Source organism: Miscanthus floridulus, unplaced genomic scaffold (assembly GCF_019320115.1).
Source record: "Miscanthus floridulus cultivar M001 unplaced genomic scaffold, ASM1932011v1 os_1462_1_2, whole genome shotgun sequence".
Taxonomy (NCBI): domain Eukaryota; kingdom Viridiplantae; phylum Streptophyta; class Magnoliopsida; order Poales; family Poaceae; genus Miscanthus; species Miscanthus floridulus.
The window spans coordinates 1,407-27,245 of NW_027097736.1; the positions used below are offsets into that span (position 1 = coordinate 1,407).

At 45.4% G+C, this 25,839-nt stretch overlaps 1 protein-coding gene across 1 annotated transcript; it reads left to right on the forward strand.

Moving 5' to 3' along the window:
* The first annotated feature begins 14,889 nt into the window (after positions 1-14,889).
* On the forward strand, positions 14,890-25,461 carry LOC136534068 (ycf20-like protein). Its single transcript, XM_066526549.1, has 3 exons — positions 14,890-15,281; positions 15,540-15,639; positions 24,567-25,461. The coding sequence occupies exons 1-3, from the start codon at positions 15,005-15,007 to the stop codon at positions 25,006-25,008; spliced, it is 819 nt and encodes a 272-aa protein (XP_066382646.1). The 5' UTR covers positions 14,890-15,004; the 3' UTR covers positions 25,009-25,461.
* Positions 25,462-25,839: the final 378 nt, after the last annotated feature.

Below are 25,839 nucleotides of genomic sequence, written 5' to 3' on the forward strand. Positions count from 1 at the left end.
TTCTTGAGCAATAACAAGAGTATCATAATTGATCTTAAGAGTTGTATATTCATCTTTTAGCTTATTGTGGCTAGTGATGAGCTCATTGTGCACCCACTCAAGTTTGCCATGTTTATCTTTAATTTCTTTCTTAGAAGATTTTAGCTCCTTGAGTTTAGATGACATAGTATCATTTGCTTCTCTAAGCTCAACATTTGCCTTTTCTACCATATCGTATTTGGCTAAGAGAGAATCATTTTTAGCATCTAGCTTTTCATTCTTAGCTCTAACCTTTATGATGATTTTTGTGTATTATTTTAGCAATGTGGCAAGTTCATCATAAGTAGGTGATTCATATTCATCATCGCTATCACTATCATCATCACTAGTATGCTCATCATCACTATTATCATCATTGTTTGATACCTTGCGTTCACCTTTGGCCATAAGGCATAGGTGTGTAGAGGATGATGGCGATGGTGGCGGTGAAGATGTTGAAGAATCAATAGCAATGGCGGCCACCTTCTCATTGTCACTATCATCATCGGATGATTCACTTGATGAATCAATGTTCGTGAGCCAATCACCGACAATGTAGGCCTTTCCACTCTTCTTCTTCTTGTAGAAGTCCTTCTTCTTGCCATCTCTCTTCTTGTATGGCTTGTTCTTCTTCTTTTCATCTTCTTCTTCATTGCTTGAGTCATCTTTCTTAACCTTGAACTTGTTCTTCTTGGGCTTGGTGCATTGATGTGCTAGATGACCAAGCTCTCCACAATTGAAGCAATCCATCTCGGAGATGGGCTTCCTTCTAGAGTTGGTGAAGAACTTCTTCTTCTTGCCGTCGAACTTGATGCCACTCTTGTTTAGCTTCTTAAGCATCTTGGTAGTCTTTCTCACCATGAGAGCAAGACTTTCCTCATCAAGTTCATCATCACTTGAGCTCTCATACTCAAGTCTTGCTTTGCCTTCTCTTGGCTTGCTTTGAATGCTAAGTCTTTTTCTTTCTTCTTTGTAGAGGATGAGCCATCTTGTGGCGTGATGTGCATGTACATCTCATGGGCATTAATCTTTCCCAAGATTTGTGTCAGTATAGCGGTGGAAAGATCACCTTGATGTAGCACAGTCACAATATGCCCATATTTGTCAATGGGGAGGACACTCAAGATTTTTCTCACAACGTCAGAAGGTGACATTTGAGTAAGTCCAAGTCCATTGACTTCCTCTACAAGAACATTTAAATGTGAATACATATCATTAGCACTTTCTTTGGGAGCATCTCAAATGAATTTAGCTTTTAATAATAAGATGATAGTGTTCCTCACGCTCACTCTTGGTTCCCTCATGGAGCGCACAAGCATCCGACCATAGAGCATGGGCGTCTTTGTGGTTCCTTACATGATTAAACACATCTTTACAAAGGCCTCTAAAAATGGTGTTTCGAGCCTTTGCATTCCACTTTTCATAATTAACTTCATCGCCTTGAAGTTGTGCGGGATTTCTAGGCCTTGGAAAGCCATGTGAGGCGGCTCTAAGTATACCAACATCTAGAGCTTCTAGATATGCCTCCATGCGGATTTTCCAATACAGAAAATCATCCCCCTCAAAGATAGGAGGAGGGTCCATCCCCATGAGACATCTTGCTCTAAGCGATTAAGCTTAAAAACGTGAGCACGAGGCTCTGATACCAATTGAAAGGATCAAGATGCCCAAGAGGGGGGGGTGAATTGGGCTAATTATAAATTTCTTCGCAATAAACAAATCCTATGCTTAGCCCAATTAACCCCTTGTGCCTAGAAATGTGTTTCTATTGATGTAACACACAAATGACTTGCAACATAGTTCCAATCCTACTCTAGCATGGCAATTCTAAGAATGTAAAGGCAAGTATTGAATTGCTCAAAGTAAATACTCAAAGTAAATGCTCAAAGTAAAGAGAAGAGGAACGCGGCGATGTTTTGCCGAGGTATCGGAGAGTCGCCACTCCCCACTAGTCCTCGTTGGAGCACCCACGCAAGGGTGTAGCTCCCCCTTGATCCGCGCAAGGATCAAGTGCTCTCTACGGGTTGATTCTTCGACACTCCGTCGTGGCGAATCACCCAAAACCGCTCACAACTTGAGTTGGGTCACTCACAAGCTCTCTAGATGATCACCGAGCTCCCAATCACCACCAAGCCATCTAGGTGATGGCGATCACCAAGAGTAACAAGCACGAACTCTCACTTGACCACGCGAAGCCTAATGAGAAGGATGGATGCACACTTTGCTACTCTTGATTCACTAATGAGGTCTCTCTCTGGATTCTCAATCACAAACACCTCACTAGGACCTTGCTATTCTTGGCACTCACAAACTAGTTTTCCAGCTGATGGAATGAGCAAAAGTACCCCCACACACGAGTGGAGGTTCTATTTATAAGGCAGCTTGAAAAACGAACCGTTATGTGCCTCTGCGGGGTACCCGGACGCTCCGGTCATGTTGATCGGACGCTCTGGTTTGTTCAACCCGCGAACTAGTTTTTAAGTGATGACCGGACGCTGGTAGGGTCCGGTCAGCACTGACCGGACCTATCCGGTCGCTCTTGGATGCTTACTGTACTCGACCGGATGCTGGTTACTCAGGGTCCGGTCAGTATTGACCGGACGCGTCCGGTCACACTTTCACAAGTCTGGACCCTTACTGGAGTTGACCGGACGCTGGCCCTCAGGTTCCGGTCACTTGACCTCCCAGCGTCCGGTCACACCAGACTTGTTCTCCTCGGTCAAATGTATTGACCGGACCAGCGTCCGGTCACACCGGAGCCAGTGTCCGGTCAGTATTTGACCCTCCATTCACTTCCAACTTTCAATCATACGTGAACGAAGATTGCTCCAATGGATCAAAGGGTTTGTAGGAGCTACCCAGTGCTAGAATTAACAAGTGTGCACCACACCTAACTCAATAGACTCACCTAGGTCAAGCTACCCATCCATACCCCCCTTAATAGTATGGCCAAAGGAAAAACAAAGTCCTAAACTACTCTAAGTGTCTTTCCAACTCCAGTCGACACTTAGAACTAGTCATCCTTAACCTTGTCGTCCATCCTTTGCAAACTGAAATGATTTCCATCATAGGGGCATGACACCATGATCGCCCAATCGATCTCCATTACCATGACCTAACTTATTTGACTCTGCAAAACACACGTTAGTCATAGTAATCTTATATTGTCATTAATCACCAAAATCCAATCTAGGGGCCTAGATGCTTTCACTAGGGAACAAAAGAAGAAGTCTAAGTGGGGTAAGATGAGTGCATGGATGAAGGCAGATCTTTGCTCATTGTTCATATGCTTCGTAAACTGCTTATGAGGATAGAATGGAAAATAGGGAAGCAGTGAGGTATGCTAGGGAGATGGCGGGGTTGCCACCACTTCCACCAGTGCAGCCACCACCTCAGTTTCCTAACTTGCCTCGCCTTTCTTCCTCTGACAAAGAGCATGATCAGCCACATGAGCACCATGATGAGTAGCCAGATGATCAGCAGCATGGGCACTCATATGAGCCATTTAGTCAGTACTATGGGTATCCACAGGCAGCATTTTGAGGAGCCCCCAAGGCAGGAGGATCTTGGTGCAGAGATTCACCCTACAGAGGCCGATCCACAGGTTCAGGCAGCCCTGTTTCGCACATATTCCAGGAGACCACGTCCTTCGATGGATCAGCCAGGGCCCTCTACTTTTGTTGGGGCAGCACCTCCACGACGTTCAGCATGCTTCACTTCGCACACCTCATGTCGCCGGACGTGCCCGCGTCGACTCCAACAGTGACGAGTGACTTTTCTTCCTTTTCTTCTTTTTGGTACTTGATGCCAAAGGGGGAGAAATTTAGAGGGGTCAAACAGATTTTCGACGTCGTATGGTCTCAGCTGCTGCGCTTCATGTTTAGATCCGGTGAGAGTAGTTGTTAGGTGTGAGTTTGAGAGTCGCTCAAAACTCTATTTATGAAATTATGCTACTTTGTGGCTTATTTGCTTCGGATATGGACATGTATTAATGATTACTGTTTTAGCTTGTCAAATTCTGAGTTACATTGTTTTATATTCATATGATCTGCTGTAGAAATTTGATTGCTACTTGACTAATATAGTTAGGGCGGCAGTGCCGCCCTCTGTGGCCGGTAGTGTCGCCCTGTGCTGTATTAGCCAGGGTCTTGTGTGCTTGAACTGATATAATCTATCATATGCATCATGTTATTCCTGTGACACTTTATTTAGCACCCCACAATAGGCATGGATGTAGGGGGAGGTTCCCATCACCCTAAATGTGAATTGTGGCCTTTTATGCCAAATAGAGAATTCAAATCTCTATTCACATATTTAGGGGGAGGCTCCTACACCCATGGCTTGAAAATCTCAGTTTAGGTTTCATATCATGTTGAGCTTTAATTGAGTTGTCATTAATTACCAAAAAGGGGGAGATTGTAAGTGCAATCAAGCCCTATTGTGGGTTTTGGTATTGATGACCACCAAATTAGAGGACTAATGAGGTTTATCGAGATGACAAGCATGGAATCAAAAAATTGAGGGATGATGTACAGGTTGCAGGGTGTCCTAATTACAAAAGGGTGGCTAGACCTAGCTCAAAGGAGGTTTAAATTCTTTTATGTTTTTGAAATTTGAGTTTAGGGAAAGTCATACTATTAAGAGGGATTTTAGGATAGTTGGTCAACTGTTGAACCAGATGCTCAAATTCATAGATCTACAATCATCCCACCTAGTCAAAACAAGCCAGCCAAATTTCATATCATATTACCTATTTTGGCTAGGCGGTAGTGCTGCCCTGTTAAGAGCGGCAGTGCCGCCCTTAACTGACCGTTTGGGCTCGAGGGGTATTTATACCTTTCAGACCCGGCCTACAACGGTCATCTTCTTTACTGAGCCAATTCTGCTCGAGAAAATAGAACCAAAGCTCACCCTCTCTCCTCCATTGTTGCTTCCTCCATCCCTCATGCTAATCGTTGATTCCAACCATCAAAACTTGAGAGAAAAGGCAACAAAAACTAGATTGGAGAGTAGATCCACTGATTCCCAAAGTCTAAGAGCATTTGGTTCACGTTTGGGCGATGGTTCTAGGGTTTGTTACTCTTGGAGCTTGCTCCTAGCCGGCTAGGCATCGCCCTTGTGCTTGCTTAACTCATGTGGCAGCCTTGGGAGGTTTGTAACCTCATTTGAAAGCTAAGAATCACCCCTCACTTCAAGAGTTCACTCTCTTGATTTGAGAACGAGGGTAAGGCAAGCCTTGGTGGCAAGCTCAAGCCTTTTGTGGCTTCCTCAACAACATGGGGCAAGCCTTAGTGGTTAGCTGAACCATGAGATAAATCTTGTGGTCTTGCGTGCTTCATCTTGTTTACCTTGCTGATTTACATCGTTGCTAGTTGTTGTTAGGGTTTAGTTGCTAGATCCACTTTTGTGTGGAGTCTCTGTGGTATTCAGTCTTTGAACTGGATCCTATCTTTATATTGTAGGAATAAGTAGCTAGTGTGGTCAGGTTCATATCTGCAAAATCTCAACTGTGTTAGATTTAGTTTCGAAGAGTGGCAGTGCCGCCCTCTGTTCTAACAGAGTTTTAAGTTAAATTTTTACAGGCCTATTCACCCCCCTCTAGGCCTTCTTTGTCTTCCTGTAGATCCTACAAGTATGAACCTTGCCCATTGTGAACCCTTTAGAGAGTAGGAAGTCCCTCAATCTCTTATACCATGCTCTAGGTGCTTGCTTCAAGCCATACAATGTCTTCTTCAACTTGTACACATGGTTGGGCTTCTATTCATCTTCAAAACCGGGAGGTTGCTCAACATATACTTTTTCATTGATGTAGCCATTGAGAAATGCACTCTTGACATCCATTTGATAGAGCTTGATGTTGTGGGAACAAGCATAGGCTAGCAAGATTCTAATTGCTTCCAATCTAGCAACCGGGGCATATGTTTCTCCAAGTCAAGACCTTCAACTTATGTATAGCCTTGTGCTACTAATCTTGCTTTGTTCCTTACTACTATCCCATCTTGATCTTGCTTGTTTCTAAAGACCCATTTGGTTCCAATCACATTGTGTCCCTTTGGTCTTTTCTACCAATTCCCATACTTGATTTCTTGTGAAGTTATTCAACTCTTCATGCATAGCATTTACCCAATCAACATCCTTCAATGCTTCACCTATCTTCTTTGGTTCAATGGATGACACAAAATAAGAAGTGTTCACAAAATGATGCCAATCTTGATCTTGTTTGCACACCTCTTGAAATATCACCAATGATAGTGTCCAATGGATGATCCCTTGCAACATTGGTTGGTTGGAGGATTGGAACTTGATTGCTTGTACTTACTTGATCATTGGGTAGAGATGATGTACTAGCCACTTGAACTTGTTCATTGTCATGGAAGCCACTTGCACTAGCTTGATTTGTATCATCTTGTACATTTGAGTTAGAGAGCACTTGTACTTGATCATCTTCATCATCATTCACTTGCCTAGGTCTCAATTCACCAATATCGATATTCTTCATGGCATTTGAAAGTTGACGCCTCTAACATCTTCCAAGTTTTCATTCTCTACTTGTGAACCCTTGGTTTTCATCAAATTCAACATCATGAACTTCCTCAAGAGTACCACTATCCAAATTCCAAACTCTATACGTTTTGCTTGTAGTGGAGTATCCAAGTAGGAATCCTTCATCACATTTCTTATCAAACTTGCCCAATCTAGTGCCTTTCTTCAAGATATAGCATTTGCAACCAAAGACTCTAAAATATGCAACGTTGGGCTTTCTACCATTCAAGAGCTCATATGGGGTCTTCTCTTTCAATCGGTGACAATAGAGGTGGTTGCTACAATAGCAAGCCGTGTTGATAGCTTCGGCCCAAAAGGATTGACTCACATTGTACTCACTAAGCATAGACCTTGCCATATCAATGAGTGTTCTATTCTTCCTCTCAACAAGTCCATTTGATTGAGGTGTATACTTGACCAAGAATTGATGCCTAATTCCAAATTCATCACATAACTCATCAATTCAAGTGTTCTCGAACTCACTACCATTATCACTTCTAACTCTCTTGATGGTTGTTTCAAACTCATTGTGAATGTCTTTGACAAATAATTTGAATGTTGCAAATACATCACTTTTGTCCACTAGAAAGAATACCCATGTGTATCTAGTATAGTCATCCACTATCACAAAGCCATACTTATTACCACCGATGCTAGTGTATTGAGTTGGCCCAAACAAGTCCATGTGCAATAACTCAAATGCTTTACTAGTGCTCATCATGCTTTTCTTAGGATGGGTGTTTCCAACTTGTTTGCTGGCTTGACAAGAGCTACAAAGCTTATCATTTTCAAACACAACATCTTTCAAGCCTTTAACTAAGTCATGCTTAACCAATCTATTCAATTGTTTCATTCCAACATGACCAAGCCTTCTATGCCATAACCAACCCATGCTAGACTTAGTGAACAAGCATGTAGATAATCTAGCTTCACTAGCATTGAAATCGACCAAGTATAGATTCTCATATCTAAAGCCTTTGAAGATCAAATTGGAGCCATCTACACTTATGATTTCTATATCATCTACCCCAAATATGCATTTGAATCTAAGATCACATAATTGAGCCACGAATAGCAAATTGAAGTTCAAGCTCTCTACTAGCAACACATTGGATATACTCATATCATTGGATATTGCAATCTTATCAAGTCCTTTGACCTTGCCTTTGCCATTGTCACCAAATGTGATACTATCATAACCATCATTGCCATTGGTGTTGATTGAGTTGAACATTCTTGCATCACCGGTCATGTGTTGAGTGCACCCACTATCAAGAACCCAATGCCTTCCTCTGGCTTTGTAATTAACCAATAAAAGAAGATCAATTCTTTTTAGGTACCCAAACTTACTTGGGTCCTTGAAGGTTAGTTATTAGGCTCTTTGGCACCCAAATGGCTTTCTTCTTTGAGCCCATCCATGGTTTGCCAATGAACTTAGCCTTCACACCATTTGTACCCTTAGTAAGCATATAGCATGAATCAAGCTTTATGAAGGATACATTAGCATTTTTGCTCTTGTTTTTACATTCATGCTCTTTATAACCAACTTGCTTGCAACTAGTGCAAAACCGACCATTGTTCTTCACAAAACTAGTCTTGTGAGGAGCAAAGGCCGCCTTGCCTTTTTTGGGGGTATAGCCCAATCCCTCTTTGTAGAGAGAAGCTCTTTGGCTACCCAAGCACATAAGCAAGCGATCCTCACCACCATAAGCCTTAGCTAAGGTCTAAGTGAGCTTGTTGACCTTCTTCTTGAGGTTCTCATTCTCAACCACTAGTGAGGCATCACAAGTGAGACCATCACTACTAGATGAGGTAGAGGTGGATGTGCTACAAGAAGGGTTAGTGGGAGCAACAATGATCGGCATAGATGATGATTCATCAATTATATCATAAGTTAAACCTACATTGCAAGTTTCAACATGCTCCTTTTAGTTTGCTCATCAAGCAAAGAGGAATGAGCATTTTCAAGCTTTTGTGAGCCTTGCCAAGCTTCTCATGGGCTTCCTCTAGCCTCTCATGAGATGCATTGAGCTCATCAAAGGCTTGATTAAGGGCTTTTAGTTTCCTACGCAAGCTTTTGCATTCCCTTCTCTTGATGTCAAAATGTTCTCTAGCATCTTCTAACATGTCAAATAATTCATCTTTAGTAAGCTCATCATCATCACTATCACTATCATTTTCATTTTTATGTTTATTATCATCATCATGTTCTTCATCACTTTCATCATCACTAGTTTGTACCTTAGTGGCCTTAGCCATGAAGCATGATGAAGAGTCGAAGAGAGAAGGCTTCTCATTTATAGCAATGCTTGCAAGAACCTTCTTCTTGGTGGTCTTGGCATCATCACTATCATCATCATCATCACTTGAGGAAGCATCACTATCCCAAGTGACTACATATGAACCACCCTTCTTCTTCTTGAAGGCCATCTTGTCCTTCTTCTCTTTCTTTTCCTTCTTGTCCTTCTTCTTGTTCTTGTTGTTGTCATAATCATTGTCGCTATTGTATGGGCATTGAGCAACAAGATGATCTTTGCTTCCACATTTGAAGCACCTCCTTGACTCTTCCTTGTTCTTGGATGAATGCTTCTTTCTTTCTAGCATGGTAGCCCTTCTTCACTATGAACTTGCCAAATCTCTTGACAAATAGAGCCATCTTCTCATCATCATCATCATCCCATGAATCATCATCTTCACTTGATGTTTCTTGCTTTGCTTTGCCCTTGGATGATGTGGCCTTGAATGCCACGCTCTTCTTCTTGTCATCCTTCTTCTCATCTTTCTTCTCCTTCTTCTCTTCCTTCTCATCATCATCTCTATAAGCATCATCGGTCATAATATCTCCCAAGATTTGGTTTGGTGTCCTTGTGTTCAAACCGGTCCTCACTAGCAAGGTGACCAACATGCCAAATCTTGCGGGTAAACATCTCAAGAACTTATTTGAGTAGTCTTTGTCCTCTAGATGCAATCACTCAAGCAATGCACTTAGATTCACTCCCAATCTCACTATGATGATGAATCAATGATGGAGATGAGTGGGAGGGCTTTGGCTAAGCTCACAAGGTTGCTATGTCAATGCAAATGGCCAAGAGAGTGAGCTTGAACCGGCCATGGGGCCTAAATAGAAGCCCCCACGAAATAGAGCCGTTGTACCCCTTCACTGGACACTGATCGGGGTGACCGGAACGCTCTGGTCAGACTGACCGGACGCTGGACCTAGCATTCGGTCACCCGATGATGACCACGTGTCCCTCTATGTTCAATAGGAGTCATCTGATCTCAATGGTCTGCTGTTGACCGGACGCAGCCGCTGAACTGACCGGACGCTGAGTCTCCAGCGTCCGGTCGTTTCCAATAAGGTTCTACAAGCAACTTTTTCGACCGCATGCGTCCGGTCATGCTTGACCGGACCCTGCCAGCGTCCGGTGAGATACCCTAGCCTCTCTGTGTTGCCCGACAACACGACCGGACTCTGCCTCCAGCATCCGGTCGCTGAGCGACCCAGCGTCCGGCCAGTTGACCGACGCTGGTGTCTTCACTGCTACACATGACCGGACATGCTGGTCCCCCAGAGGCCAGTGTCTGGTCACTGTATAACCAGCGACACTTACTCCTTTTCACCTCTAACTTCTTTACCCTTGTTCAAATGTGCCAACCACCAAGTGTATCACCTTGTGCACATGTGTTAGCATATTTTCACAAATATTTTCAAGGGTGTTAGCATTCCACTAGATCCTAAATGCATATGCAATGAGTTAGAGCATCTAATGGCACTTTGATAACCGTATTCCGATACGAGTTTCATCCCTCTTAATAGTACGGCTATCAAACATAAATGTGATCACACTCTCTAAGTGTCTCGATCACCAAAACAAATAGCTCCTATGATTTATATCTTTGCCTTGAGCTTTTTGTTTTTCTCTTTCTTCTTTCGAAGTCCAAGCACTTGATCATCACCATGGCATCATCTTCATCATGCTATGATCTTCATTTGCTTCACCACTTGGAGTGTGCTACCTATCTCACGATCAATTGATAAACTAGGTTAGCACTTAGGGTTTCATCAATTTACCAAAACCAAACTAGAGCTTTCACCACCCCCGCCATGGCGCGGTAGGGTCTCGTCGGAGCTCCTACGAGACCCTATCACGCCCGCCGCGGCCTCCTTCTTCTGCTCCCCCCACTCCCACCGCCTATGGCCATGTTCGCCGGCGAGCACCACCATGATGCCCTCGGCCTGATCTGGCCTAGCCACCACCACCGCCAAGACCTTAATTGCCCCCCTCCGATGTCCCCTCCGCCTGTCGGACTGCCTCCCTGAAGCCCCTTCTCTTTTAAGCCCGACGGAGATGGAGACGAGTGAGGGAGAAAGCTATCGAAGATGTAGACAAAGAAGGCTGAGAGCACATCAACTCAGTCATACATATTATTCTATCTAAAAAAACTCAGTCACACACTGGCCCATATACTGAAGAGGACCATCTCCGTCATGGGCCGTCTACAGCCAGCCCAATAGTCCACCTTCGTCTGGCTCATCCCCGGAAGCCGCCGGAACGGTGAAGCCGTGAAGGCGAGGCCCCCTCATCCTCGACGCCACTGCCCACTGGGTCTGGGCAGGTGTGTGAGTGGGCTTGTAAGCTTGTTCATCCCCTCATCATCGTTGCGCTCGCGCACCTCCTCCAGCCGCCTCGCCTCGTCCGCTGACCGCTGGGGCTTGGACACGGAGCAGCAGAGCCCCCACTCATGCCGCTACGGTGCGGGGCCCCTCCCTGCCCGCCGTGGGCTCTGGCCGGTGTGGTGTGTGGGGGGGGCGGCTCCGCGGGCGCGGGGGGCCGGTGCTGCGCCCCCATCCGCCGGGCATGCTTCCTGCGACCGACCAAGGAGAAGAGCGGAGGGGCTCTCGGGTGAGCTCTCGCCACTTCTCCTCATGCATGTGCTCTCTAAACAGTGGTTGCTGAACTTTAGCTCGATTTCTATGTCCCCATCACAAATTCGATTTGATGCCACACCCAACTAGTAGTCCCATGATTTGACCAATTTGTTTATAGAAAACACACCTGAAAATTTATGTGACCTCTGTAAATTTTTAGACCAAAGACCTTTTGGTCCTGCTTTATACTCCCTTCGTTCCAAATTATAAGTCGTTTTTGGTACATAGATTTTGCTATTGTATATAGAAAGCAACACAATATGTCTGCAGGGATTACCAGCTTACAAAAGAAAATATTGAAGGTGTTTTACATACCCAAGCCTCTACAAACCCGATTACATGAAACAGAAGTCTACAAGCACTCCCATAAAAAAAAGGGTCTACAAGCACCAACATCTCACCAAACGAAGCAGAAAAAGACTATCCAGTTGGGGAGTAAACAAGTTTCGCAGATGATGACCTCTGCAAATTTGATAAGCTCATTGCACTAATATGGCTGTTTCATATCACCAACTGTATTGTTTACTGGAAGAACTTGGAGGTCATAAAGGGCAGCAACAGCAAGAAGAAAGTTTTCGCACACTTCCAAATATTTTCTACAAAATGACTCTGTACTTTAGATGATAGTTGAAGTTTTAGAGCATCAGGGTAGCAATTTTCAGTGGGCATCTTGATTTATTATTAGCACCTTGTGTCAAATGGTGACTTGCCATTTATTTTGGGTTTTTGACCTAAGCTTGGTATTTTACTCCATATTATGAAAATCGGCCAGCGAAATCACATAAACCTTCATAAGAAATTCCTTTTAGGTTGACCATAGTTAACAAAACAAATAAAATTGATGGCATTCATAAACCTGCATTAAGAAAATGTCAAGAAGTAAAGCATTATGAAATCTAGATTACAGTGATAGGCAGTCTTGCCTTCTTTTATGGATTTTTTTGGTGGTTAGTTTGTTTGCTACCAGGGGTGGAGCTTTGTGTAGACCAAGGTGGGCCATGGCCCCCTTTAACCTATAAAGTTTGTTAAACACTTAATTCCACCACTTAGGTGCGGATGAATTTCTAATCTATTCCCCTTTAGTGCCTCAAGTTTGATTGGCCCCCCAACTCCACCACCGGTAGCTATTACATGCTTAAAACAGTTTTAGATAAAGAAAATGAAAATAGTAGAAGCAACTTATTTCTAAACAATATATGCTTTGGGGGGATGCAATTTCGACCACAAGGATGAAAAACATTGATGCATTTTGGTTTTCTTATTTGCAACAACTACAACTTTTAATCAAATCATCAATGTCTAGAATTTATTTTGAAGGATATCTAAAGCATGGAAGCGCAACTCAAGGTTTAGTGGTATTATTTTCACATTGCCAATTAAATAGTCTTTTTATGCATTCGTGTTAAAAGTCATCAAAGTTTGCTTGAATCACAAACTGTGACGCAGCTTTGACAAAGTATCAGTTTAGTTTTCATCAATTGTGACCTACTGTTACCTACTCAGTTTATTTTCACTTTATCAGCTTGTTAGCTTAAGCACCAAAGGTTTATAAATTAGCTTGAGACAAGAATATATGGTTCCCTTTTTTTATCACATTCTTGTGGAGAATTTTTTCTCTACCCCTGAGAAGCATTAGTACAATGGTTTCGTACCTCTACTTTATCCTAGGTACCAGATGAAAAACTGCAGATGGAGGCCAACTTTTGCCTTGGAGACTGGTGGGCCATCTAACACTGATGGCCAAGACTTTGATGAGGACAGTGGTTTTCTTGGTAGGACTAGACTGGGAAGACTCATCCAAGCTGCTGCAAGGGAGCTACTTGACAAGCTGAACTCTGCCAGAACGAATTCACCAACAAAGATATTCCTTGTCCTCCTTGGTTTTTACACAGCCAATGCCTTGGCAACAATACTAGGGCAAACCGGTGACTGGGATGTTCTTGTTGCTGGTGTTATAGTGGCTGCCATTGAGGGAATTGGCATGCTCATGTACAGAAAACCAATTACCAGGCCTCCTGGTAGGTTTCAGTCTTTGATTTCAATGGTGAACTACTGGAAAGCCGGTGTATGCCTGGGCCTTTTTGTGGACGCCTTCAAGCTGGGTAGCTGAGTTTACACAATCATCTTCTGCTATCTTCTTATAGTGATTTTATTTTTTGGTATATTGGCATCAAAGTAACGCCAGGATATGGTTCCATGATGGCCATTGCTCGTTGCTCGAATTCTAATAGCTGCATTTGGCTCAAATTCTGGGAGCAATGGCTGCTGAGGTATTCGATTTTTTCAAAGTTAATGAAGATGTTTGGAGCAGATATTATTCTGAGGTGACAGTATTCATTTTTCCAGAATCAAAGGCCTTGTTTGGTAACTACTGCAGGCTGTTAAGCACTGTTTGGCCTGTAACTGTAGATATGCTGTAGTTTTTCTCACCTCCATGTTATTTAACCCTAATATGCATCTATGCTTATTCAGAGAAAAATAAAAAAGAGTTGCTTCTTTAAAAAATAATGGTGTTTCTTCCGCGGAGATATGGTAGTTACCTTGTAATAGTTTGTGCATGTCAGCATGTGATGAATTAGGATACTTCTTTGATCAAGGATTACTCTATGGCCCCGTTCGTGTGCCCTTAAACCCGGCTTGATCCGCTTCTTTTTTCACCTGAAACAGTGTTTTCCTCTCACAAATTCCTCTAGAATTCCTCCAAACCATCCAAATTCCTCCGGAACCATACCATCCGAACGGGGCCAATATCTTGCAATATATGTCACTGTTTGCTGGTCATGTCCCAATGGCTTTTCCTGTAGTAGGTTAATTGTTACAAAAAAAAATTGCTTTCGCTGTGTACTCCTTTTAATCGTGGAAGCACTGAAGTCATTGTACATGTTGCCTAATATGAGTGTGCGAAGTTGTTTTCCTTCTCAGCGGGTGATGTTATTTGTTACGTACACAACCAATTTGAACAACTCTGCAACTCAAATAGTTCAGAACATTTGGATGATTGATTACTTATGATCAGCCAAATCATTCTAACATGGTCAATTGGATAATTTATTACGTATGATCATTGGGATCAAATCATTCTGTACATGAAGCATTTCTCTCCTCATTATGTTTACAGATAGATTTAGGTGCTACGAGTGGGTTCACTGGGTTGTATATGAACAGCCCGTTCGCTGCAGCCGGCAGCTGCTGCTGCAACTTCTGAACTGCACAATACTGTAGAAGAGACCTACTGCAGCTGCAAGCCACAGCAAACAGGGCCAAAGCATTTCCCTTTTCATTATGTTTATAGATTATTATTATTACATGATCCTGTTTATCATTAGAGTGCACGAACAAATTCAATTTCAAAATACAAAAGAGTAAGAAATTAGCATAATCTAGGACGCACAAGCGGCTGGTAGAAACAACAAGTAGGCGAGCAACGTCACCTATCCTTTCTCGGTTTCTCCCTCCCTCTTGTAGCAAGCATCCCATGACACTGTTAGCAACCCAACCCATAGCCACCCGAAGATGAGAGCTCCAGCTCCAGCTCCTCCTCTTCCCGCGCTGCTCTCCCGCTGCTCCTCGCCGCCCTCCTCGGCCCCGCCGCGCGGCCTGCTCTCCTCGCCCCGCACGCCGGCCGCCTGCCGCCCGCCTCCGGCCGTCGCGCGCTCTGTCTCCGTCTCCGTCGATGCGCCGGCGGCCGCCGCGGAGCCGGCTGTCTTGGGCGCGCCCTCTGCGACGCCGCGCCGTCGCCTCATCCTCCTCCGCCACGGGGAGAGCACCGCCCGAGGCCGCTCCACCAGAGGTATGTTCAAACGGCGGCGTCCAAGAGTCCCCGTGTGTCGATTTAATTTACCCTGCACTGCAAACTGGATAAGAAGGAGCATTGGATGCAGAGGAATGGTGGTGCTTGTTTGCCGTTTCTACTAACATGTTGTAGCTGTTGCCTCTAGCTCTGCGTTTTAGACTAATTGATTGAATGTAGTGGTATAGTGCTGTTATGATCTGACCCAAATGTGTTTTCCTTTGTGGTTGCTGGCCCAAATATGTGTCCTGATGTCAGATCATAACAGACCTCTAAGCAAGGCTGGGAGAGCTGACGCAATCAGCGTTTCTAATAAACTCCAACAAATGGGATGGATACCGGAGCTTATCCTCTGCAGGTGTGTTCCAAATTCCAATTTATGTAAGACAGTGAATCAATTATCATGAGTTATTACCATATACCAATATAAATTATGAAAGCTTCATGGTGCAATTAGTCTCTGTTACCTAACTGAATGGGTTTGCAGTTGTGTTTTTTTTTTGTTTCATTTTGCTTTTGCAAATTCTGTTGTATCTGTTCAGTTTTCTAATGTTTCTTTCCTGAAAAGTTGTTACGTGGCTGCTAGGATTGAGAGGAGAGAGTCGAGGGAGCGACGGCGGCTAGCGTGCTACAATACCCGTGGCGCTACAGTACCGCGGGTACTGTTCACGTCTAGGGTTGCGAGGGTGAGAGAGAGCCGCCCGCGGGGCGTTTCCCCACGGCCGGGCAAGAGGAAAGGGATTTCCTTCTTAATTCTTGCTTTAAATAGATTGATACATCTCCTCTCCTTATATAGAGAGGTTTACTTGACTCCTAAGCAAGCGACTCTGATCTCTAATTAACCCTAACACTAATGGGCTATACATCTAGCCCAGGTCCAATAGGACCCTGCCATACTCTAACACTACACCCCACCTAGACATGCAGCTCGTCCTCGAGCTGCAACCTAACCAACTTATAACGATGTCTCGACACAAACCTATCACTTAAAAAACAAGCCTTTTACATCTCGGCTTATTTTATTATTATCAACCAAAAATAGATGTGAACTCTTTATTTTTGCAGCCTCTTCAATTGATGGCGGACACCAGCCCGACGCATAAGCTGCACGTAGACAACCACCTGGATCCCATGGACACCATCTTGACGAAAGGGGTGCATGTATATGGCCACCTAGAATTAGTCACAACAACGGCCTGCGAAGGCGCCCTCGCGGTGGTCGGTGGCGGAAAGCGGCGGTGCTAGGCAGTGCGCTCCCGCCGGTGACACCATGCCTTCGCCCCGCCGGACGGATGCTGGTCTGCACCGCATAAAGAAGAGCGGATGGCTTTCGACGGAGAAGGGAAACCGCCGACACCTGATGTGTAAGCATCTTCCCCGCCGGCTCCATCGCGATGTCCGTCGGCTGGTTGATCTGCCGCGACTTGTCGCCCGCGTCTTGGATCTGCTGGACGCCGGCGCCCCTATAGAAGATGCCATCGGTGAATGGGTGCTAGAGGCTCGGCCCACCGGAAAGGACAACAGCGCCGGTGGTGGGCGCTGGAGCGACCGTCGTCGTGGCCGCCGTGGTGCTTGCCATCGTGTACACCGGCCCTATCGTCGATGCCATAGCAGAAGACGGGATCGGCGAAGGAGAGGGCGGCATCCACAGCTGGTGGATGGGAATCGGGGCGGTTGCCTGCACGTCCTGGAACAGCGGCGTCGGCGCGACTGGGAACGAGGTCGTCGCAGTCCCGTCGTAGGGCATCCCATACTGGTACGAGATCGGCAGCATCTGCGGAGAAGACGGCAGGGACGGCGGCGGCGGCGGCAGCAGCTGCTGCTGGGACGTCGGCGGCGGGTTCGGCTGCGGCCCCAGCAGGAACCCATGAATCCCGGCCACCATCTTGCCGTGGTCAAGGACAGCCGCCGTCAACTGCTCGTTCGTCATGACGCCCACGGCGGAGGACGACGCACCCGCGGCCATCTGCAGCGAGGATTGCGGCACCCTGGCCGACGTGGAAACCGCGGACAGCGGCAGGGACGCTGGTGGCAGTGGGTGGACATGATCGAACCAGAGATCTCTGATACCAGATTGTTACGTGGCTGCTAGGATTGAGAGTAGAGAGTCGAGGGAGCGACGGCGGCTAGCGTGCTACAGTACCACGCGTACTGTTCACGGCTAGGGTTGCGAGGGTGAGAGAGAGCCGGCCGCGGGGCGTTTGCCCACGGCCGGGCAAGAGGGAAGGGATTTTTTTCTTAATTCTTGCTTTAAATAGATTGATACATCTCTCCTTATATAGAGAGGTTTACTTGACTCCTAAGCAAGCGACCCTTATCTCTAATTAACCCTAACACTAATGGGCTATACATCCAGCCCAGGCCCAATAGGCCCCTGTCATACTCTAACAAAAGTAGTGTCTCTTTATTGACTCAGTTTTTATATCAGATTACCACCTTCTGCTTCATTTGTTTTGTTGTTCTTTCTCTCTTTATTTTCCTATAGGAACGGTTATCCTGCATTTGCATACGTATATATTGGTGTTCCTATGTTTGTGTCTCGTCAAATATATAGTTGCCCCTATTCCTTTTTTGGTACCGTGTCCGTGTTTAAGGGGAATGACCCTGCAAAGGCTATTCTATTACTCATCATCTATAGGGGCTAAAAGGAATTTCTTATGAAGGTTTATGTGATTTCGCTGGCCGATTTTCATAATATGGAGTATAATACCAAGCTTAGGTCAAAAACTCAAAATAAATAACAAGTCACCCTTTGACACAATGTGCTAATAATAAATCAAGATGCCCACTGAAAATTGCTACCCTGATGCTCTAAAACTTCAACTATCATCTAAAGTACAGAGTCATTTTGTAGAAAATATTTGGAAGTGTGAGAAAACTTTCTTCTTATTGTTGCTGCCCTTTATGACCTCCAAGTTCTTCCAGTAAACAAACAGTTGTTGATATGAAACAGCCATATTAGTGCAATGAGCTTATCAAATTTGCAGAGGTCATCATCTGCGAAACTTGTTTACTCCCCACCTGGATAGTCTTTTTCTGCTTCGTTTGGTGAGATGGTGGTGCTTGTAGACCCTTTTTTTTATGGGAGTGCTTGTAGATTTCTGTTTCTATGTAATCGGGTTTGTAGAGGCTTGGGTATGTAAAACACCTTCAATGTTTTCTTTTGTAAGCTGGTAATCCCGGCAGACATATTGTGTTGCTTTCTATATACAATAGCAAAATCTATGTACCAAAAACGACTTATAATTTGTAACGAAGGGAGTATAAAGCAGGACCAAAAGGTCTTTGGTCTAAAAATTTACAGAGGTCACATAAATTTTCAGGTGTGTTTTCTATAAACAAATTGGTCAAATCATGGGACTACTAGTTGGGTGTGGCATCAAATCGAATTTGTGATGGGGACATAGAAATCGAGCTAAAGTTCAGCAACCACTGTTTAGAGAGCACATGCATGAGGAGAAGTGGCGAGAGCTCACCCGAGAGCCCCTCCGCTCTTCTCCTTGGTCGGTCGCAGGAAGCATGCCCGGCGGATGGGGGCGCAGCACCGGCCCCCCGCGCCCGCGGAGCCGCCGCCCCCACACACCACACCGGCCAGAGCCCGCGGCGGGCAGGGAGGGGCCCCGCGCCGCAGCGGCATGAGCGGGGGCGCTGCTGCTCCGTGTCCAAGCCCCAGCGGTCAGCGGACGAGGCGAGGCGGCTGGAGGAGGTGCGTGAGCGCGACGACGACGAGGGGATGAACAAGCTTACAAGCCCACTCACACACCTGCCCAGACCTAGTGGGCAGTGGCGTCGAGGATGAGGGGGCTTCGCCTTCACGGCTTCACCGTTCCGGCGGCTTCCGGGGATGAGCCAGACGAAGGTGGACTATTGGGCTGGCTGTAGACGGCCCATGACGGAGATGGTCCTCTTCAGTATATGGGCCAGTGTATGACTGAGTTTTTTTAGATAGAATAATATGTATGACTGAGTTGATGTGCTCTCAGCCTTCTTTGTCTACATCTTCGATAGCTTTCTCCCTCACTCTTCTCCATCTCCGTCGGGCTTAGAAGAGAAGGGGCTTCGGGGAGGCAGTCCGACAGGCGGTGGGGACATCGGAGGGGGGGGGGGCAATTAAGGTCTTGGCGGCGGTGGTGGCTAGGCCAGATCGGGCCGGGGGCATCATGGTGGTGCTCGCCGACGAACATGGCCATAGGCGGTGGGAGTGGGGGGAGCGGAAGGAGGAGGCCGCAGCGGGCGTGATAGGGTTTCGTAGGAGCTCCGACGAGACCCTACCGCGCCATGGCGGGGGCGGTGAAAGCTCTAGTTTGGTTTTGGTGAATTGATAAAACCATAAGTGCTAACCTAGTTTATCAATTGATCATGAGATAGGTAGCACACTCCAAGTGGTGAAGCAAATGAAGATCATAGCATGATGAAGATGATGCCATGGTGATGATCAAGTGCTTGGACTTGAAAAGAAGAAAGAGAAAAACAAAAAGCTCAAGGCAAAGATATAAATCATAGGAGCTATTTTGTTTTGATGATCGAGACACTTAGAGAGTGTGATCACATTTAGGTTTGATAGCCGTACTATTAAGAGGGATGAAACTCGTATCGGAATACGGTTATCAAAGTGCCACTAGATGCTCTAACTCATTGCATATGCATTTAGGATCTAGTGGAATGCTAATACCCTTGAAAATGTTTGTGAAAATATGCTAACACATGTGCACAAGGTGATACACTTGGTGGTTGGCACATTTGAGCAAGGGTGAAGAAGTTAGAGGTGAAAAGGAGTAAGTGTCGCTGGTTATACAGTGACCAGACGCTGGCCTCTGGGGGACCAGCGCGTTCGCTCATGTGTAGCAGTGAAGACGCCAGCGTCGGTCAACTGACCGGACGCTGGGTCGCTCAGCGACCGGACGCTGGAGGCAGAGTCCGGTCGTGTTGTCGGGCAACGCAGAGAGGCTAGGGTATCTCACCGGATGCTGGCAGGGTCCGGTCAAGCATGACCGGACGCATGCGGTCGAAAAAGTCGCTTCTGGAACCTTATTGGAAACGACCGGACGCTTCTAGAAGCGACTTTTTCGACCGCATGCGTCCGGTCATGCTTGACCGGACCCTGCCAGCGTCCGGTGAGATACCGTAGCCTCTCTTCTTCTTGAAGGCTATCTTGTCCTTCTTCTTTTTCTTTTCCTTCTTGTCCTTCTTCTTGTTCTTGTTGTTGTCATCATCATTGTCGCTATTGTATGGGCATTGAGCAACAAGATGATCTTTGCTTCCACATTTGAAGCACCGCATTGACTCTTCCTTGTTCTTAGATAAATGCTTCTTCTTTCTAGCATGGTAGCCCTTCTTCACTATGAACTTGCTAAATCTCTTGACAAATAGAGCCATCTTCTCATCATCATCATCATCCCATGAATCATCATCTTCACTTGATGTTTTTTGCTTTGCTTTGCCCTTGGATGATGTGGCCTTGAATGCCACGCTCTTCTTCTTGTCATCCTTCTTCTCATCTTTCTTCTCCTTCTTCTCTTCCTTCTCATCATCATCTCTATAAGCATCATCGGTCATAATATCTCCCAAGATTTGGTTTGGTGTCATTGTGTTCAAACCAGTCCTCAGTAGCAAGGTGACCAACATGACAAATCTTGCGGGTAAACATCTCAAGAACTTATTTGAGTAGTCTTTGTCCTCTAGATGCAATCACTCAAGCAATGCACTTGAATTTACTCACAATCTCACTATGATGATAAATCAATGATGGAGATGAGTGGGAGGGCTTTGGCTAAGCTCACAAGGTTGCTATGTCAATGCAAATGGCGAAGAGAGTGAGCTTGAACCGGCCATGGGGCTTAAATAGAAGCCCCCACGAAATAGAGCCGTTGTACCCCTTCACTGGACACTGATCGGGGTGATCGGACGCTCTAGTCAGACTGACCGGACGCTGGACCCAGCGTTCGGTCGCCCGATGACGACCACGTGTCCCTCTACGTTCAACAGGAGTCGTCTGATCTCAATGGTCTGCCGTTGACCGGACGCAGCCGCTGAACTGACCGGACGCTGAGTCTCCAGCGTCCGGTCGTTTCCAATAAGGTTCCAGAAGCGACTTTTTCGACCGCATGCGTCCGGTCATGCTTGACCGGACCCTGCCAGCGTCCGGTGAGATACCCTAGCCTCTCTGCGTTGCCCGACAACACGACCGGACTCTGCCTCCAGCGTTCGGTCGCTGAGCGACCCAGTGTCCGGTCAGTTGACCGACGCTGGCGTCTTCACTGCTACATATGACCGGACGCGCTGGTCCCCCAGAGGCCAGCGTTTGGTCACTGTATAACCAGCGACACTTACTCCTTTTCACCTCTAACTTTTTCACCCTTGCTCAAATGTGCCAACCACCAAGTGTATCACCTTGTGCACATATGTTAGCATATTTTCACAAACATTTTCAAGGGTGTTAGCATTCCACTAGATCCTAAATGCATATGCAATGAGTTAGAGCATCTAGTGGCACTTTGATAACCGTATTCCGATACGAGTTTCATCCCTCTTAATAGTACGGCTATCAAACCTAAATGTGATCACACTCTCTAAGTGTCTCGATCACCAAAATAAAATAGCTCCTATGATTTATATCTTTGCCTTGAGCTTTTTGTTTTTCTCTTTCTTCTTTCGAAGTCCAAGCACTTGATCATCACCATGGCATCATCTTCATCATGCTATGATCTTCATTTGCTTCACCACTTGGAGTGTGCTACCTATCTTATGATCAATTGATAAACTAGGTTAGCACTTAGGGTTTCATTAATTCACCAAAACCAAACTAGAGCTTTCACCACCCCCGCCATGGCGCGGTAGGGTCTCGTCGAAGCTCCTACGAGACCCTATCACGCCCGCCGCGGCCTCCTCCTTCTGCTCCCCCCACTCCCACCGCCTATGGCCATGTTCGCCGGCGAGCACCACCATGATGCCCTCGGCCTGATCTGGCCTAGCCACCACCGCCGCCAAGACCTTAATTGCCCCCCTCCGATGTCCCCTCCGCCTGTCGGACTGCCTCCCCGAAGCCCCTTCTCTTTTAAGCCCGACGGAGATGGAGACGAGTGAGGGAGAAAGCTATCGAAGATGTAGACAAAGAAGGCTGAGAGCACATCAACTCAGTCATACATATTATTCTATCTAAAAAAACTCAGTCATACACTGGCCCATATACTGAAGAGGACCATCTCCGTCATGGGCCGTCTACAGCCAGCCCAATAGTCCACCTTCGTCTGGCTCATCCCCGGAAGCCGCCGGAACGGTGAAGCCGTGAAGGCGAGGCCCCCTCATCCTTGACGCCACTGCCCACTGGGTCTGGGCAGGTGTGTGAGTGGGCTTGTAAGCTTGTTCATCCCCTCATCGTCGTTGCGCTCGCGCACCTCCTCCAGCCGCCTCGCCTCGTCCGGCTGACCGCTCATGCCGCTACGGTGCGGGGCCCCTCCCTGCCCGCCGTGGGCTCTGGCCGGTGTGGTGTGTGGGGGCGGCGGCTCCGCGGGCGCGGGGGGCCGGTGCTGCGCCCCCATCCGCCGGGCATGCTTCCTGCGACCGACCAAGGAGAAGAGCGGAGGGGCTCTTGGGTGAGCTCTCGCCACTTCTCCTCATGCATGTGCTCTCTAAACAGTGGTTACTGAACTTTAGCTCGATTTCTATGTCCCCATCACAAATTCGATTTGATGCCACACCCAACTAGTAGTCCCATGATTTGACCAATTTGTTTATAGAAAACACACCTGAAAATTTATGTGACCTCTGTAAATTTTTAGACCAAAGACCTTTTGGTCCTGCTTTATACTCCCTTCGTTCCAAATTATAAGTCGTTTTTGGTACATAGATTTTGCTATTGTATATAGAAAGCAACACAATATGTCTGCAGGGATTACCAGCTTACAAAAGAAAACATTGAAGGTGTTTTACATACCCAAGCCTCTACAAACCCGATTACATGAAACAGAAGTCTACAAGCACTCCCATAAAAAAAAGGGTCTACAAGCACCAACATCTCACCAAACGAAGCAGAAAAAGACTATCCAGTTGGGGAGTAAACAAGTTTCGCAGATGATGACCTCTGCAAATTTGATAAGCTCATTGCACTAATTTGGCTGTTTCATATCACCAACTGTATTGTTTACTGGAAGAACTTGGAGGTCATAAAGGGCAGCAACAGCAAGAAGAAAGTTTTCGCACACTTTCAAATATTTTCTACAAAATGACTCTGTACTTTAGATGATAGTTGAAGTTTTAGAGCATCAGGGTAGCAATTTTCAGTGGGCATCTTGATTTATTATTAGCACCTTGTGTCAAATGGTGACTTGCCATTTATTTTGGGTTTTTGACCTAAGCTTGGTATTTTACTCCATATTATGAAAATCGGCCAGCGAAATCACATAAACCTTCATAAGAAATTCCTTTTAGGTTGACCATAGTTAACAAAACAAATAAAATTGATGGCATTCATAAACCTGCATTAAGAAAATGTCAAGAAGTAAAGCATTATGAAATCTAGATTACAGTGATAGGCAGTCTTGCCTTCTTTTATGGATTTTTTTGGTGGTTAGTTTGTTTGCTACCAGGGGTGGAGCTTTGTGTAGACCAAGGTGGGCCATGGCCCCCTTTAACCTATAAAGTTTGTTAAACACTTAATTCCACCACTTAGGTGCGGATGAATTTCTAATCTATTCCCCTTTAGTGCCTCAAGTTTGATTGGCCCCCCAACTCCACCACCGGTAGCTATTACATGCTTAAAACAGTTTTAGATAAAGAAAATGAAAATAGTAGAAGCAACTTATTTCTAAACAATATATGCTTTGGGGGATGCAATTTCGACCACAAGGATGAAAAACATTGATGCATTTTGGTTTTCTTATTTGCAACAACTACAACTTTTAATCAAATCATCAATGTCTAGAATTTATTTTGAAGGATATCTAAAGCATGGAAGCGCAACTCAAGGTTTAGTGGTATTATTTTCACATTGCCAATTAAATAGTCTTTTTATGCATTCGTGTTAAAAGTCATCAAAGTTTGCTTGAATCACAAACTGTGACGCAGCTTTGACAAAGTATCAGTTTAGTTTTCATCAATTGTGACCTACTGTTACCTACTCAGTTTATTTTCACTTTATCAGCTTGTTAGCTTAAGCACCAAAGGTTTATAAATTAGCTTGAGACAAGAATATATGGTTCCCTTTTTTTATCACATTCTTGTGGAGAATTTTTTCTCTACCCCTGAGAAGCATTAGTACAATGGTTTCGTACCTCTACTTTATCCTAGGTACCAGATGAAAAACTGCAGATGGAGGCCAACTTTTGCCTTGGAGACTGGTGGGCCATCTAACACTGATGGCCAAGACTTTGATGAGGACAGTGGTTTTCTTGGTAGGACTAGACTGGGAAGACTCATCCAAGCTGCTGCAAGGGAGCTACTTGACAAGCTGAACTCTGCCAGAACGAATTCACCAACAAAGATATTCCTTGTCCTCCTTGGTTTTTACACAGCCAATGCCTTGGCAACAATACTAGGGCAAACCGGTGACTGGGATGTTCTTGTTGCTGGTGTTATAGTGGCTGCCATTGAGGGAATTGGCATGCTCATGTACAGAAAACCAATTACCAGGCCTCCTGGTAGGTTTCAGTCTTTGATTTCAATGGTGAACTACTGGAAAGCCGGTGTATGCCTGGGCCTTTTTGTGGACGCCTTCAAGCTGGGTAGCTGAGTTTACACAATCATCTTCTGCTATCTTCTTATAGTGATTTTATTTTTTTGTATATTGGCATCAAAGTAACGCCAGGATATGGTTCCATGATGGCCATTGCTCGTTGCTCGAATTCTAATAGCTGCATTTGGCTCAAATTCTGGGAGCAATGGCTGCTGAGGTATTCGATTTTTTCAAAGTTAATGAAGATGTTTGGAGCAGATATTATTCTGAGGTGACAGTATTCATTTTTCCAGAATCAAAGGCCTTGTTTGGTAACTACTGCAGGCTGTTAAGCACTGTTTGGCCTGTAACTGTAGATATGCTGTAGTTTTTCTCACCTCCATGTTATTTAACCCTAATATGCATCTATGCTTATTCAGAGAAAAATAAAAAAGAGTTGCTTCTTTAAAAAATAATGGTGTTTCTTCCGCGGAGATATGGTAGTTACCTTGTAATAGTTTGTGCATGTCAGCATGTGATGAATTAGGATACTTCTTTGATCAAGGATTACTCTATGGCCCCGTTCGTGTGCCCTTTAAACCCGGCTTGATCCGCTTCTTTTTTCACCTGAAACAGTGTTTTCCTCTCACAAATTCCTCCAGAATTCCTCCAAACCATCCAAATTCCTTCGGAACCATACCATCCGAACGGGGCCAATATCTTGCAATATATGTCACTGTTTGCTGGTCATGTCCCAATGGCTTTTCCTGTAGTAGGTTAATTGTTACAAAAAAAAATTGCTTTCGCTGTGTACTCCTTTTAATCGTGGAAGCACTGAAGTCATTGTACATGTTGCCTAATATGAGTGTGCGAAGTTGTTTTTCTTCTCAGCGGGTGATGTTATTTGTT

Bases quoted from the DNA above. Each gene is read 5' to 3' on its own strand.
- LOC136534068 (XM_066526549.1), top strand. From the start codon at position 15,005: ATGAGAGCTCCAGCTCCAGCTCCTCCTCTTCCCGCGCTGCTCTCCCGC. The intron at 15,282-15,539 runs GTATGTTCAAAC...TCCTGATGTCAG, and splicing joins CCGAGGCCGCTCCACCAGAG to ATCATAACAGACCTCTAAGC. The intron at 15,640-24,566 runs GTGTGTTCCAAA...ACTTTATCCTAG, and splicing joins CCGGAGCTTATCCTCTGCAG to GTACCAGATGAAAAACTGCA.